This window comes from Ictalurus furcatus, chromosome 26 (genome assembly GCF_023375685.1).
Source record: "Ictalurus furcatus strain D&B chromosome 26, Billie_1.0, whole genome shotgun sequence".
Lineage (NCBI taxonomy): Eukaryota > Metazoa > Chordata > Actinopteri > Siluriformes > Ictaluridae > Ictalurus > Ictalurus furcatus.
In genome coordinates, this window is record NC_071280.1 from 9,782,514 (window position 1) to 9,800,672 (window position 18,159).

Below are 18,159 nucleotides of genomic sequence, written 5' to 3' on the forward strand. Positions count from 1 at the left end.
AAGTAGTTCATTAGCATATGTCTGTATATCTCAAAGCTTCCCTTGATGATGTATGTATATGCCTATATGATTCTAAGCTAGGCTATTGTTATCTAAGACTATTAAGCATTGTCTAGAATGTATGCATTAGGAGTAGACATAAAGTAGACTATTGCTCCCAAACAGTCTAAATCTGACCTGACAGCACATCACATCTTCGAGAAGGATTGTGTGTGCAGGGAGAGAGAGAGAGAGAGAGAGAGCGAGAGAGAGAGAGAGAGAGAGAGAGAGAGAAACATAGAGAGAGAGACAGCAAGAGAGAGAGAGAGCGAAAGAGAGAGAGAGAGAGCGAGAGAGAGAGAGAGAGAGAACGAGCGAAAGAGAGAGAGAGCGAGATAGAGAGAGAGAGAGAGAGAGAGAGAGGCGCGCGCGAATCCACTGAGCAGTGAAGTGTTGTTGGTGAGGATTCTCCAAATGGATGGAACGAAACCAGCTATGGAGGCGACGAGCGAGGAGAATCAGGATGAAAGGGAGGAGAGCAAAGGTACAGAAAAGGACTTCTCCTCTGTTTTCCCCCCTAAAGAATAAATAACCTTTGTTAATTCGTCCATATTGAGCGTTTGTCGCGTGCGCGCCGGTCGAGCAGACAGAAAGCCGCGCGCCCTTCAGCATCATTGAGCCCAGTGCGGTGCTTCATCCATGCAGTGTTTCATAGTCACTCGGTATAATTATTCACCTATTTCTAATTGTTGATTAGGTGAAAGAAAAAGAAAAAGAAAAAAAAAGCTCACAGTACTGGTTTGGTTTAGCATTGACGTAATGTTGTCCTTCTGCATAAGGGAAGAATATTGTGCGCGTGCACAAGCCAAGTGATGGTGACTTGTCAAAGCGGTGCGGCGTCGAGCAATAAAATCGTTCAATTCATGAAAGATCTCACATTTGATAGCCTGATTTAGTTAACTGTTCAGGTAAATCCGTGGTAAGAAGTATTTTGTGTGTTTGTGTCGCTTTACTCGGTGGGATTTTTATTTGTCTGAAGACTGCTGTAGTGTCGCATTTTCCTCGAGGTGTTGTTTACGTTATTTACATTGTTTACCCTTACAGCCTCAATCGTTGATTTTGTTGTTATTGGTGGTGTTTTTTTTATTTATTATTATTATTTGTTTATTTTTAAATAATTGATTACATTGTTATGTGAGTATAACCGTGTGGTTTCCACAAGCTGTGCTATAACTGTTTTATAGTACTGTCAGCAAGTGACTGAATTAATCGCCATTAATGCTTCGACGTCAAGTTTCCAGGTTGTGGTTGGATGAAAAATGAAGGAATTCACGAGCAAGGAATAAATGAGACAAAAACAAAAACAAACAAACAAACAAAAAAAACCAACCCACATCAGACACTGAAACACACCTGATCATATAGTGTTACCCTAAATTATTACATAAAGGAAATGATAATAGAGCCTTTTCAGTAGAGGTGTGTGTGTGTGTGTGTGTGTGTGTGGATATGGGTGTGGGTTGGTGTATGTGTGAATTGTGAACGCATGAAGGATATGATATCAGTTCTGTTCATATTCGGATTGTAGAAAGAGCAATTGCTCTTTGTTTTTGGAATAAATAATATTTCTCTGTTATGCAGTATAATGCATTATATAATGCAATAATGTTGCTCTATTATGCAGTACACATTAGTGTGTGTTTATGTGTTTATGTGTGTGTATGGTGGTGCAGTTGGGAAATCAACCAAAGATTTCGGTCTGAACACTTCATCCTTATAGTCATAAATCTATATCTATCTATCTATCTATCTATCTATCTATATTTATATATATATATATATATCTATATATATAAAGTCTCAAGTGCACTGGAGCATCCCTGCCCCCCTTTCTTCACCTCCAGCTTTGATTGATTTCACTTCAGCACTTTGGTTCAATATGTAGCATTTTAGCCCTTCTTTTGTTGCTCGAGTCCTTTTGTGCACGGAAATTAATATGAGACTCCCACAGTCAAGTATTCTCTTGTGTATTCCCTATGCTTAATGGATAGATGAACATATGTAGTGGAGTCGTCCTCAACCGCACCCTTTCACTACACCGTCGCACTGCCTGTTCATGTGTTCATGTATGTGTTCATGTAAAACCTTTGGCACTTTTTGTACTCCTGTTAAAAGCTACAGTACGTACAGAGTTTCGTCTCGTCTCGAAATCGGTCACATCGAGTACCACTTGCAATATCCTTGCAAATAAATAAATAAATAAATAAATAAATAAATAAAATGTACACAATAGAAATGAACACTGTCCCAAATCGGTGTAACCTCAGACACCCCCCCCCCCCCCATGATTATTAAAATCAGTCAATAGATCTGAACTTATCATCAGACCATTTAGCCAAAGAATCTTTATTCACTCTGATCACAGTGATGTATTCTTAAAAAAAAGGAAAAGAATATTGATGATTTCTCCAATGAGGCAGAATTAATCATAATTAAATTTTGATTATGAATTTGGGTTTCCTTAATGAATTTAACATAATTGTTAGAATGGTGAGCTTAGGTAAAATTAGCTAATTGACTAACATTAGATATTAAACATTTGATTAATTTGTGCATTAAATCATAAACTTGCAATTGATATGTTTTAACTGTCTGTTTATTTATTTTCTGTGGTAACACATTAACTTTTTTTAATTTCAAGCCTCAATTCATTTCATGACATTGTAAAGCTTTCTGTCTATTAAAAAACCATACAAGTGCAACTATTATGGTTCAAAATTGCCTGAATAATAGCCACCATATTGATTATATTTTAAGAATCTTTAAAGTATAAATCTAATGTATAAGCACTGGGCAATTTATATCACTTATCTGAGTAGCAATATTGGTTTACTTACATGAGTAATTACTTGTGATATTACCTTAAATGCTTCATGTAAACCAGTTGTGGGAAGCTAAGAAGAAGAAGAAGAAACAGGCAAGAAGGGATTAAACCTGATGCTGGTGCTGTATTGATGAGATTTACGGCAAGGATACGAAAAACTAACTTTGTAGATCAGACAATGTTAAAGAATTGTAGAGGCTTTTATCCAAAGAAATTGGGAGTAAATAGAAGCCAGTTAGCAATTAAGAGCCTTAACCACTGATTGATTACTGTCCTTAATACTAACACTGAACCATCTGAAAATCACATCACTCTCTGACTAATGGCCTGAGTGGTTCACTATGGAAGTATTATGTATATATATATATACATAGTACTGATATTTTTATGATTGCTTGTTGATCTGGAACTCAGATGTCTTACTGGACTGCCTACAAAAATCTGTACACACACTGAATCAACAGACCATTTTAAGTTCTTTGCGTTTATATCTTAATACGGTGTCAGCCCAACTACCTGAAAATGTGACATTATCTGACATTAGGAGGAGCTCTTGTTGCTTTATATTTTTTTTCTCTCCATCTCTTGATCTTCTTGTTTTGAGGTATTCTCTTTATTAAAATCTGAATGTCTCTAGTTCCTGACTACAAAGTCAGGCTTTCATTACCGTACACGTCCTCCTCTTGCATAACTCATGTTTGCTCTTTCATATACACTCCTTTGCTGGAGTAGGTGCTGAGCGGGATTACATCATCACTGTGATGAGAGGAAGGTAGAGGGAGGGAGCGAGGCCACACAACCCAGCAGAATGGCAGCATTATATTTGTTGCACCTATTACATCAGTGTTGTGAAAAGAGGATGATCCTGTAGTGGAGAATGTGAATGTGGGGTGTTGTATATATATTTTTTGTCACAAACTCTTCCACAACTCAGTGGCCATATATTTATTTATTAGCCAAATTGACTCACTGAGCCGAGTGAGCAAGTGTGTCTTGTGACCAGTATTCACTAAATCATTTAAACATGGGATGAACTGACAATGATTTGCTCCTAATTACAGTCCACTGGAAGATGATTTTGAATAGCAATCGTTACTTGAAATTAGTCGGTCTGATTTTAAAAGACACAGTTTAGTTCATCTAGGCATGTGACGAAAATGATCATATATGATGTCATCCATTAGTGCATTTTTATGAGTTGTCATAAGTGATGATGATTTCCTCTGATTAAATTCCTGCAAACTGTGTGCTGATCCCCTTGATCGTTCAAATCCGAGTTGAAGATCTTTTCCTCCATCGCCCTCTGCCTTTCCTTTTGCTGTCGTCTTTATCTTCTTTAATTTCTTCATCTTCTTTAATTGATCTTACGAAGGAACCCTGTTTTTCTTCCCTGTTCCTATTTTTTTGCCCATCTTTCTCTCTATTTTGAATGTGTGTGTGGGATTCTGGGAGCATTTAAGAGATCAAACACACCGAAGAGAGAGAGAGACAAACAGAGAGAGAGAGAGAGAGAATGAGAGAGGGAGGAGTGCCTCATGTGCCTTTAATTTGGAACATCTCGCTCAGGGGCACGCTGACAGACTCCATCTGCCACTGCACACTCATGAATGTGTTTAACTAGGTTTGTATGTGTGCGTGCATGACTATAGTGTGTGTTGGTATGAATAGCAGTAGCAGGCAGGTTGGCACAGCACGCCCAGTTCCTGTATTATGCCAGGCTTCTCTCTACTTATGGATTCTCTCCATCGGCCCTACTGGTGCACAATCTGCCAACCTCATTCTTTTAACACAGTTCAGGATCTCTTCATTTAAGAGAGAAGGAGGAAAATAGAGAGTGCACCTCTTTCCTTCGAGACACACCCAGCCCAGTTGGTTAACAATTTTCTGAGAAGCTGAGCAACCTCAAGTTTGAATATTCACCAGAATTACAAATAGTTCAGGCTAGGGCAAAAATCAGGGTTAGTTTTCTTAGCTTTTCTTATGACTTTGTCTGAAATCTGTAAGAATTCCTACACATGCTGGGTTGGAGAACATGAACACACTAACCATAAACCACAAACTTCACTCATCACCCTGTTAGTAACAAAGTTTTAGGCTAAAAGTTTGACATTGCATTGAGTTCTTCTCTGGCTCGCAACACTTGTGCGATTACACCTCATGGTTGTGGAGGAGAAGCTCTGCTACAGCCGACCGTGTGTTAAGCCAAGAATGAACTAAAAATGGCAACCTCCTCCCACTCGCAGCTGAACAGGCGTTCTGTGCGAGGCTTCAGCGGCCCTCGAGCTAGCTTTCTGAGATTTTATGTGGAGACTGTGGATGTTTAAAGGTGAAGCATCCAAAAAAGGCTGTCTGCAAGGAGCACTAGTCATTTTTGCCATTGTAAAGATTTCTGAAACCTTTACAATAGCTTATGTTAGCATGGTGTGCCAAATGCTCCACAGTTTATTGATGGTTTATAAGTATTAGTTCATGGATACCGTGAGAAAGTCATCAGCAAAACTGCAAAGGGTTTTAGTGCTAAAAGGTTTATAGGTACAAATAAGGCAATCAAGGCCTTCGTTCTGTATCAATAATATATTATATATATATATATATATATATATATATATATATATATATACTAAATACAAAAACATACAGGTGCAGGCAAAGATCTGTGGGGGGCACCCCAATATCCAGTTTTTGCCAGTTTTGTGATGATAGCTCAATTCTAACCTCTAAATGCTGATTGACCAAGAAATCAATGTTGAAGAAATCAATTTCTCATTAGAAATTCATTTACATATTAGGACAAAGATGAAGCATTGCAAATTCCAGCTTGATTTCACTTAACCTCAACCTCTATAGATGACCACTCCCCAACCTTTGCATCTCAGAATCTGGTTCTTAAAATGGCTTTCAAGTTCGAATTCATTCAACCAGTCATAAGTTATGAATATTTGAGTAAACCAAGCACTGTCCTAATAGGATTCATTGGGATGTGGCAGCCATGTTGTTTAGAAATCTAATCCATCCATTTTCTATACCGCTTATCCTACTGGGTCACGGGGAACCTGGAGTCTATCCCAGGGAGCATGGGGCTCTAGAGGGGCTCAAGGTACAGAACATATTTTTTTTAAAAATAATTATTGAGGTTTGGATGTGATTTAGATATGCCAAAAAATTCTAGGACTAGTTCACAAAAGATGATTTTGCATAGTGTCCAAATTGTATTTTTGTTCACACAAAGCCAAGGAATAAGAGGGGGATAAAAAAAACTTGTTTCTCACGGTTCTTAAGGCAAAAATATGTTGGTTTTCTTATTTCACTGGGTAGTAGGAAGAATTCTACACCTTCCTACCAAATTTGAAGTTTCTATGACTTACAGTCTTAGTTTCCCCATCACGTTTTAATGAGGAAACAGAATATTATTCTGTTAAAAGTCCTAACTATTTTATTAGGTACCCTAAATATTCTGACTTAAATAACCTTACCTTTAACCTTTTGTCTTTTTCAGAACTTTAACATAGATCAAGGTGGGATTCACTATTACTATTGAGCATCTATTAAAACCAAGCCTGTGTTATTTCAGTGCTTAATTAAAGTGGCTGGCATGAAACACCTCCTTACATAAGATGAAGTGTTGAACGTTTGCCATGGCTCAGACCAGCAGTAATTAGAAGAAGTTCTATGTTGGACAGGATCTTTGTGTACTTGCATTGTTCCTAGTTACCCATTTTGGTTGTTAGGTCTGAATCTCCCAGTCGTGTTGCCAATGGTCAAGATAGAAAGACTGGGCTAGTTGTTAAGAAGTAGAGTATATGTACAAGGAAGGGCAAAAATACGTTTAAAAAGCATCGCAAAATACATTACAAATTTCTGTAATGTAGAAATCGTTTTTGTAATAAGAGACATGTAACCTGTATTGCCACTTCAGTTGATATGACTAATGTTACTATTCTGGTAAATGATAGCTAATGCTGGATATCTTTCAGAAACCACACTGATAGTATCACTAAGTTCTAAAGGGTTGATCAGTTATACTGTCTGGTTTCTCTTGATCAGTTATACTGTCTGGTTTCTCAACTATCACTGTTCCACAAATGCTAACCTGCTGTTATATTTTTCGTCTTTCTGATGACAAGAGCTTAAGATCAGTCCTTGCTAAATAGTGAAAAGCATGATTGATAATAAAAGACAATATGGATGATGTGAAATCTTTTTTAACACGACAATTGTGTACATTTTGGAACATGCTGGATTGAAACTACATTGCTTATTTATTGTGAAGTCTTACCAGAGAATTTCTATGAGCACAGTAGTTCAAGTGCCATTTTTGCCATTGTTGCTGCCATTTTTGAAAATACAAAACAAAAAAGTGTCTAAATATGAATTAAAGAGCTTTTGTCCTGCCCAGACCTGTGTGTGTGTGTGTAGGAGCAGGGGTGAAGGTAGGGTGAAAGTGGTGACTGAACAGCTGTTTGAGACTGGCTGCATTGATGAATGTAGACAGAATGGCAGCTGAAGAGCTAGAGGTCAAATACGCACACTTATACACACTCCTCCAGTACTGGGACTAAAATCACAGGATGGGCCATTGATCAGTCTGCCTTGATGGTGCTGAGAGGGGGACCACTTTAAACACTTTGTACTTAATTACAGCCATTTATTAAACGCAATCTGTCCTTCAGCAAGCCTGGTCGGAATCAGCTTGTAACCTCTATCATTATAAATTGATGTGTTGAGACCCAGACAACAGTGAAGATAAAGCAAGTAGAACAATTCTGCATGTACTTAGAGTAGTCTACTTAGCGAAGGGTTTTGTGCTACAGAGATAATATCAAGTTATTGTTTATTCACTATGCAGTAATATAATGTGTGGTTGTAGCTTGAGCCACATGTACAGAAACACAGTTGCACAGAAGCATGAAGTGGGATTTCCTGTTTGATGAACAAGATATCTGCTTCATTTAGCAAGAAACTTGTCTTTATGCCTATATCAAAATGCAAAACACAAATTTAGTCGGTAACACTTTATAATAACAGTACATGAATAAGCATGCACTAATATCCGAGTTAATATTTACTTAATGATGAGTTAAGGCATGTACTAATCATAAACGAACGAAGAGCTAACCTTAACTACGACGGGAGTCTTATGAATTCATGCGTGAATAACGACTACCTTAAGTACATTAGTACATGTTTGTTAGTTAATGTATTAATTTGCCATATGCAGCTGCGTACACGAACATCATTGTCATTGGATTTCTTTCATAATTTACATTTATCCTCCTTATTGAGTGTTGAAAGACTCACTAACAATAAACACCAATAATAAACACCAATAACATCCAATGCTGTTTGTGTATGCAGCTGCATATGGCAAATTATATAAACAATTTGAAATTATGCATGTTTAATCCATATTATTTCTTATAGAGCATGTTTGATTTAGCTTACCCCTACAAGTTAATTAATACATTAACTAACAAACGTACTAACATGTATTTAAGGTGGCTGTTCTTCACGCATGAATTCACAAGACTCACGTCGTAGTTAAAGTTAGCTCTTCATTAGTTCATGATTGGTACATGCCTTAACTCATCATTATTTCATATTTAAGTAAGCATTAATTCAGGAATTAGTGCATGATTATTCATGTACTGTTATTAAAGTGTTACAGATCTTACATTTTATATGCATGCTTTAGAGAGCATTAAAGGAGATTAAACCCCACACAGGAAAAGAAATGTAATAAAAATGTTATATATATATATGAATATAAAAAAATGCAATATATGACAAGTGGAGTTCTAATAATGTCTCATTATAACAATGTGAACATATTGAACTGTGTGTATATTTTTTAAATAATATTTAATAGTATGGGGGATTACATTGGAAAGCTGGCAGGATTTATGGGTAACTAGGTCAACACTAATGCGCTGCTACAGTCATCACTGGCCGTCCTCACAGGACTGGAACGATAGCCGTCCTCTCTTTGCTGTCGATTATGTAAGTTTCTCACTTGACTTTGCTGTCAAGAGTGGCAGAAAGTATCTGATGCTAGTGTACCTCTGTTCTTACAAACTGGCCCTAGATATTTATAGATTTAAACATTCAATATTAGATCGCTGCATTTTTTTTTCCATTTTTTTTTGCAGTGCACAGAATCATTTATTATGCCCTATTTACATTGATAGTGAAAAACTCATGATCAACATCACGTCTGTTCTTTCCTAAGACGATTGCACGTGAAGATTTATATATTACAAAAATGTCTCAAAATTCTGCAAACTGTTAAATGACTTTGGTATGTTGTGATAAGGAAATCTGAATATCATATAATTATCTATATATAACATGTACTAGCATACCGTTTTTTTTAAGGATAAACATACCTTATGCATAAGCATGCCTGTGTGATACCTCAGAGGGAATATGTATGAAATAGGATTGTTTGGGAATGTAGAAAGCTAATAGCATGTTAGCAAGAGATATAACACCCAAGTGAGGTCAGGATTTCAGGATTTGTATCGGGATTGAATTTATAGCCAGGTAGGTAAAAATTATAGGGTGCATTTCCTAAGATGTACATTAAGAAAAGCATCACAGAAAACTGAGTTGCTAAAACAGAGCAGTAAATCCCATATTTTGTAACATTACCAGTGGGGGGAAAAAACCATTTTAATGGGATTATTGCTGTTTTTCTTCAGCCAGATTTATAAAATGGTGGCAAGTTATATAATTTAGCTTTCAGTAATAATCTGTAGCATCAGCTTAGCTAGTTAGATACAAGCTAAAAGCTTGTATGCTCTGTTGTAGCCAAAACAGTATTAGAGTATCAACCAGTTAAAAAATTTCTACCACAGTCAAATCTACTTGTACACCACTCAGCATTATTGTTATACTGATCCACCACTACTTCAGAATATAGCCTAATGTGTGTGATTTGTTCAATCTGTGGCTAATAGTATGTTCTAGATAGGGCACATTCTTTTGCTGATTGCAAATTACACAGAAGCACAGACCATGATCCATCAGGACAAAGAGCCATGGCGACATTCCAGTAGCTTGAACAGATGTATTTGACAGTGCTTCAGTGTTTTTTGTCGCTTGAGAGAGAATTCTTTCCCAGGAAGAAAACTGGCCTGCAGATTAATATGCACGACTCCTAAAAAAGGAATAGCCTTTGGCAGATATATGTTTGCCCTTTAAATATTCACTGCCGCTTGAATAAAAATGTTTGTTTTTATGCGACGTTGTTAACCACACAGTGGAAAGTCAATTAATTAGCATTGAAGCCAGCCAGTACTTCAGCTGCATTTTCATAGATGGATTTAGTTTTAAATTCTGTCCTTGTCAAAATGGCCTCGTTTAAATTTTTTACTTGACAATAATAAATATTGCTGGTCATTGATAGTTCCCACCCACTGCATATTTTCAAACTGCTACTCCTGCAGTGTAATAGTGTAGCTAAACACACATGGAGGTGTCAAATATACTAACTTCCCTCTTCTACATATATACATGAGTTAAAAGAAGCCTAGAATTTGCAGAGCCATTCTAAGGAACGCCATACTTTCTCCCCAGACCGCATTAAGGCTCTCTTGGACTGCTAATCATGGTTGGCTGTGTGATTGAACAACAATTGGGCAGTGCTTACCTTGCGTTCATGCTAGTAGAGCGACACGGAGCCGCACTTCTGATGAAAGCAACAAAGAAAGACATTTGAGGATCTGGGGGAGCAGGGGCTGAAAAGCAAAAAGGCACCATCTTGCCATTCCCCACCCTAACCCACACACCCACATTATCTGTGTATAAAAATAAGGGGAAAACTTTGGGACACGTTGTTATTGGAAAATAATCAGTTTCAATGTAGTAACGTTCCTCACATTAGGCCTCATCACAATGCCTGGCGGTGTTTTATTCCTTAGATATGCCAGCCATTAGGGCAGGTCGTACAATTGTATTAGGATAAACCGTTTAATGGCTTCCATTGCTAAGTAGCGGGTAAAAATTTCATCATAACTTTGTACTTCGTACCATTGGTAGTGCAGTTGTTCTTGGACTGATATAAAATGACATGGATACGCTATTGGTCCGCAAACCATTCTGACAGTGGTTTACATCTCTGTATACAGAGATGATGAACAGGATTATGGGAAATGTATGCTAGATTCCTGATTCCAGATACAGTCTACGCAGGCATCATTCACGTTTTAGATACACCCAGTGGATGGTTACCCTCTGCTGTTTATTACTACTTATTTACCAGTCTCAAGCTCATACAGATATACATTTTGCCTCGCTCTTTCCCTTTCTTGTGCTGTATCCATCTTTCTCACACTGACACTCTTGCTCTCTCACACACACCCTGGGGGTACATGTGTGTGGGAAGTGTGTGGAAACTGTGGCAACGCTGAGACAGTCAACTGCGCTCAACTGGGTCATGGGTAACATGCTTCCATGACAACCGCTTTTCACTGGCCCCTGGGCCGAAAAATGCTTTTTTGCTCACTCTCCTTCTCTCTCACTTACTCTCTCTCTCTCTCTCTCTCTCTCTCTCTCTCTCTCTCTCTCTCTCTCTCTCTCTCTTCATTTGCTTATTTCTCTCACATGCTTGCTTTTCTCATTCCACCAATTCTTGGTCCGAACTGTCTGGCACTGACTCGACTGTACTGCTCTCCAAGGGAACAGATTTTTCAGCTTTATGGGGAACTTCAGAGATAAACAGCAGAACATGCTGAAAGCCTTCAGAAAGCTGCAGTAGACGCACACTGAGCCTAGTGTTCAGCTGTGTAGAGAGGAAGTCTTTTGTATTGATTTCGGATTGTTGTCAGGCCTCTTTAAAGTGGTTTGGATACAGCATGGTGATTTTTCCATGCAGATCATTTTTTATTTTCTTCCAGGACTGTTTAGACCAGTAGTTGATCAAGACTGGAATTGGTCTTGGTTTAGACAAGAAAATGTGATCAGAATTTTCAGTAATGTGTATGACAGGTGATAAGACAATGTAATAAACAAAAAGTTATAAATTTTTTGGCCTTTTTTTTAAGCCCAAAACTGAAAGTCCAGTTTTTCAGCATTTTCGACAAAAGATCCGATAAATACATCCCTAATAGATATAGATATCGTATGATGTAAACATACCATAGTTTCATCCCACAGAATACCCCTGTAACATGACTGAAATGTATTTATAACTAAAAAATGTTGCAGTAACATTATAGGTACGTTTTGTCAGTAAACGTGGCCAAAAGAAGAAAGGCATTTTGACTCACTTTCCCATAACCCTTCAAGATTGTCTTGTTTACACAATGTTAAGCGCTTCACACAAAACTCTTAATAGCCGTTTAATAATGTGGGAATTTTTTTCAGTCCACTGACTATATCTTGTTTTATAAATCTTTGTTTCTCTCTGTAGAAACTGACAAGAGAAGTGCGTTTACATGGTAGTGCAGAGAGCCAGTCAGGCTGCAACTTTCAAGATCATGTGCACATTTGCATGGGACTTCTTTTTTTTTAGTCCCACTCTCACCCAGTCCTGCCGTTATTTTTGTGTGCTTTTCTTTAATCACAAAGAAAGCTGGTTTTATTTCCCAAGTTATAAACAAATCAGTCATTTAAACCACGGCAACAATAAGCAGAATAAAGTATTAATTGACACTTTTATTTCTGAACACAGCAAATCCTCGGTACATGGTCATGCAAGCAATGCTCTGTGTCCAACACGCTTAATGAACATGGCTTTTCGTCGTCCCATGAGCTTCATATCTCTGACTGCCCGCTCGCACCCACATGAAAGTAATGACAACCCGCTCACGCAACTTTTTTGTCGGGTGCCATGCAATCACAGTCCCATGCGCTCAGACTGTGTCTGATTAAAACTGAGGCGAACATAAAGTGATTACAGTCCTCTAAATCGTTTCTGCTCTAGATATTGAGATCTGCTCTCCTCATGCATCTGCTTGCTAATACTACAGTAATGTTAGTCGGCGTAGCCTGATCTGACCTGACTCACCCAACGTAGGCTGAAGCTAAATGCTAAATAAAATGACGGAGATGAAAGCCGAACTGATCTCTTAACTAGCAGCAGCCTCAAACGTTCACCCTAATCAACTCCTTCCCTTTTGGCCTTAACCAGGCATGGAGTCTGTCCTTCATAAGCTGCCGAAGTTCATTTTATTTGCTGTCTTGCCTTTGGAGAATGTTCCTATAGTGAGTTTGCTTTATTGATGGTGTTAATCTTAGGTACATCAGAAGAAGCAATAACGTTTTAGAGGCTGGAGTGCCTGCTGTTTTAATATGGACTACGTCGTTAGTTTCTCAGCACAGAGCCCTCAGGTACCACCGATTTACACCACACATGTTTGCAGCAGGACGCAGGAAAAATCAGAGATGTGCAACTGAGTTACAAGGTTGTATTTTCTTTTTACTGAGTGAGAAGATAAATGCATGGCAGAATGTAAATATGAGAGAAATTATGTAGACTAAATAATGATGTCCTTTTTATTAAAGAGATGATTCAGAGACTCATTGGCCCATAACATTTGCTGTAATGAATAGGTCATTGATTTCCTGTACATCGGGAAGCAGCTCTGTCTATCTAATGCACTTTCTAACTTTCTTTCCAGGGCTGAGAAAGAGCATAAACATTTCCAAAGGTGACAACTGGACCATTGCAAAAGTCATGGGACTTGTGCTTTTAGGACAGACAATACAGCCAGTTTTCTGGTGTATCACATGCCGTATCAGGATGTTTTACTTTAGTTGGTTATTTATTCATGAGAAGCAATTTACAGTAAGAGCACTAAAGTGTTTAATGGATAGTCAAACAGTGTTATTTGTGATAACAAAATGTAGCTTTGCTCACTGGTAGACACATTAGAGGTTCTTATTTTTATTTAAAAGTTTAGTCAGTGATTCAGCCAGAGGTTAGTTGAAGCTGGCTGTTTAAAAGTTAAACATTTACAGGCATTGTTATGCCTTAAAATTGTAGTTTGTGAATTGGATGGAAGCAATATTAAATTCAAACAAATACAGCCCTTTACTTCAGTGAGCACTCCACAGCTTAGGCTAGAACACCTGAGGGAGAGCTCTATGAATTGATAAGCAAGTAGAATCGCCTGCTTGTCCTGATTGTTTGGATGTTGTGGTGGTCCACATATTGTTTCTTACAGAACCTGGGGTGCCACAGATACCAGAGATTCTTCCCTAAGCAGTTATATTATTGATAGCAGTATGAAGTTGAGGAGAACTTCACCAAAAATTACAAACTTTTCAGACTTAAAAACTACTTAATGAACGTTAAATCTGAAACGGGAGGACTAAACGCAACTAGCCATAGGATTTATGAAATTTTAGCCTCATAATCATCTTTTGATATAAAATAAGTAACCAATCTAAAATGAATAACCAATATTACTATACCATAAAAATACTTCTTAGCATATGTACGGTATAGTAAAACTGTGTTGTCTGACACAGTTCAGTGGACCTGTAGACCCTGATTAATTGTGTCCATACAAATATAGATATTATTGTATATTATCTTGGATGTTGAATGTTGGACTGGTCCCATCTAGCCAAATCGCAGTCAGCTATTTCAATGAAAGAACAAATATTTTCTCAGAAATCTCTAGAACCTCTAGAGCCATAGTTAGGCCCAGTACTGGAGTTTGACTCTATATTGAGGCAGCTAGTGCGGCCGCCATATCTCAGTTTGCCTCATTACGCCATGAATATTAATTGGATAAATCAATTATGTAACGTTACTTCATGCTCTTATGCAATCACTCATCAGAACTTCTGCTCCTCACTTAACTCCCACTGCTTCTTAGACTCAACTCTTTCCTATCACACTTTCTTCGGTCAACAGATATTATGACTCGTTCCAGAAGTGGAGCCTGATCAGTGCACAAATCGCAGCTCCGTCATCCCTTTACTGCCCTACTGTTTCTAGAGCATTCAAGCAGGAGATTTTACAGCCATTAAATATTTTAACACTCATGGATTTGAATGGCGTAGTTACTCTGACATCTATCTTGGGATCCATCCAGAAAGATTTTAATAGCTTAAAGGTGGGATCTGTAGTTAGGACACATTTTAAAATATTTTTTAGTGATATGAATTTTTGTGATTTAGCTTATTTTAGGTTTAGTTGCTAAAAAACAGCAAACAGCAAATGCATTCGTTTTCTACATTTTAATACCCTCTTAAATGAACTAGAATGCTTTGCAAATGCACATTGCCATTATCCTTATTGTTAACTAAATAAAAGGCTAACTTGGATTAACATAGTAGTGATGAAAATTATTAGTATTAGTATTAGTATTACTATTAGTTTGCGTCTTACTGTAAAAACTGCATTGAAATATTTATGCTAATAAATAATTCCCATTCTGTAATTGCATAAACAGATGCAAGTGAATAAACTGCTAGTGAATAAACAGATAAAATCCATTTTTGACATTTGTATCTCATTTCTATTCGTTGAGAAAAAATATCATTATATTCAGTCATAGATTTTGAGTCATTTTTTAATTAGTTAGTTTAATTATCAGATTTGTTTTTGTCATGGTCAAAAGCACGACCATTTTCTAAGTTTTCATCCACAAAATGAATAGGAACATTCAGGCATTCTAGCAACAGGTTGTTGGGTGTGGCTTGAGAGGGAAAGGATGTATTAGTTTGGATTTTGGTTTTCCGAACATAAATAAATTCACCAAAGTTGCTGAGTATATCTTTAATAGTGTGTATTTAAATGTACACTATGTAACTTTTGGCCCTCTAGCACTTAAAAAATAAAACTGCGTGCATTTTACGGAAGAACACTGTGCTTGGTTGTGCTTCGGCTCTGCATGTCTGTGCGGATGAATATGGTTTGCGGCACCGGTGAACATATGGAAAACCAAAAAAGATGTCATCTGAGCAGGTTAGTGCCATATTTTCTGCTTTTGTTTTGACCAGACGCATAACCTGGCCTGGGAATTCAGGGCTGTAGTCACGAAGATTTTTTCTTTAGCCCCGAGTAATTCTCCACTTAGAGCAGTTTTCCACTACATAACTGAACGTCAGTAAAAGAAGACGGCGGTGTTGTAATTTTATATCTTCAGTGAACGGACGTGAGACCAATCATACAGGCTTTACAAGTAAAATACGTGGAAATACTCGTGTCTTATTGGCTGACTGATCTCAATTCTGCCAAACGCTAGCTCACACAGTGTGAGGAAAAATGGATATATTTATTTTTTAATAAAGTGGTTGAAACTGAAACACTAACATCCTCTCACGCTGAGAAGGAAAACATGGTGTGTAAATGTCTATATGAGTTCTTGTTTACGCGAACATGATATGAGCAGAGCATAAGGAAAGATAATGTACTTTGCATGGCACTGTAGCAGCTAAACCCATAACTTAATTGTGCCTCCCCTTGGATAGAGACACCACTAGCTAACTAGCCTAGTTAGAAAAGTTTTATATTTTATCAGTCTGGTAGTCCTACAAACAGTGACAACACCTGAGTCAAGTTTTATGATAAATCCAACTTTTTCTGATCATGTCATATATTGACAGCTGCGTTACCTCAGCTTCCATAAAACAAAACTTAGGCTACTAGTTGAGCTGGAAAAAATGCATGGAGAAGAATCTGGGCTCAGCCCCGGAGGATTAACAGTCTGATAAGGTCAAACAGTGTAGCAGATGTGTTTTAGTTGGAGTAGAAGTGAATTGTTCTTTCTCATAACTAAAATAAAATAGAGATTTATCCTACTGCTCATAAAACATTTGCTACTAGGCTCAAGAGATAAAACCAATTTAGACAGCTGAAAACATTGTTAATTTAGCTACCCATTAGGTTTATAATTTGCATGGTCCTTCCCTGAAAATAAAATCCAGCACTGCACATTAACAATCCATACAGAAATCACCCTTTACAATAGATAATGCTTTACAATGAACTCTGTAGAGAGCTACATGGCTATTTATCGTTTCAGTAAAATATCTGTTGAGTAAGAAAAAAGCCATCTCCCGGTCGCTTTTAAAGCCTTTTAAATCTCTGAGTTGTCACCATCTTTGAAAAGCCACGCCAGTGTTGATTCTGGTTTAATTACGAACTCAGTCGCATTCCTTTTTTGCCTGTAGACTCCGCTCCGTTTGGCATCTGTTAGTTTTTACATCAGAGGTTTCCCATTTTGCACGGTCCATGGTCTCACTCGTTGTGACATCTAACCCAGAGGTTCCCAAAATTTTCCAGGGCAAAGCCCCCCAAAAGCCGTTAAAATTTGACCGAGGCCCCCCTTTTGCAAGATGTCTTTAAAACACATTAAAAATACAGACTTCTGAATATACCCCCCCCCTTTTTTTTTTTTATTAATAATGACATCTTACATCTTTACATTACATTAGGAATTGATTGTGTGTGTGTGTGTGTGTGTGTGTGTGTGTGTGTGGTTTCTGAGAGTGAGAAAGAGAAAACATACATTTATTTATTTTTCACACCAAATTGTTGAGGCCCCCCGGGCGCCTCCTGGCGGCCCCCACTTTGAAAACCATTGATCTAACCTACGCTACTCCCACATCTTTACACGTGACAAAGTGGTCAGAGCTACTTTTTTCTGTTTATGGATATGACGAGACGCATGTGGGCGAATGACGTATGTACGCAATTACCAGCGAAATCCGTCCTGGTCTAAAACATAAATACTTATAATAGGCTTACCTTAGCGAATCAGAGTAAGACAAAAACATGGTTTGGAACATGGATTTATGATGTACTTACTCATTATTTATTTTGAACAAAAAAAAGTTACATTGTGTACCTTTAACAACGCAGTGTATCATACAAGACAGAACAGGAGGGTCGGTACACCAGATGATATAAAGTGCCAATAGCTATACACATGGTCATAGCTTTGGTTTGAACATAGGGGGGGTTGAAGTGTCAATGGATACTGTTTACTTCCTCATATTTTTAATTAATTAAAAAAAAAAATTTTAATCAGCTTTGTTATATCCGCAGTGTCATTACATAATTATCCTCTGCTTATCTATCTATCTATCTATCTGTCTATCATGCACAAGCATTTATGATCAAATGATTGTTTCATTAAAGCAAATTACTCAGGGCATAATAACAGTCCAAATGAATGCACACTGTAACTTATTAAAACTTATACATGTCATTTAGTGTGAACAACCTTGTTGCTGATAATAATGGGAATTATTCAAATAAAATTTAGTTAACATAACACAAGGCTGCTTTTTGCTAACCTGTTATATTGATAGTTATGGCTAAATTCCAATGAATTATG

General features: G+C 37.5%; 1 protein-coding gene across 2 annotated transcripts in view; it reads left to right on the forward strand.

The window, feature by feature from the left end:
- Nucleotides 1–364: 364 nt before the first annotated feature.
- The window catches only part of gpm6ba (glycoprotein M6Ba), a 34,668-nt gene continuing 16,873 nt past the window's right edge, over nucleotides 365–18,159 (forward strand). The window contains exon 1 of one of the 2 annotated variants that reach the window (XM_053615409.1): nucleotides 365–523. In XM_053615409.1, coding sequence (XP_053471384.1) covers nucleotides 454–523 — 70 coding nt within the window. In that variant the 5' untranslated portion in view covers nucleotides 365–453. The remainder of the gene's footprint in view (nucleotides 524–18,159) is intronic. The other variant, XM_053615408.1, reaches the window with a different exon arrangement.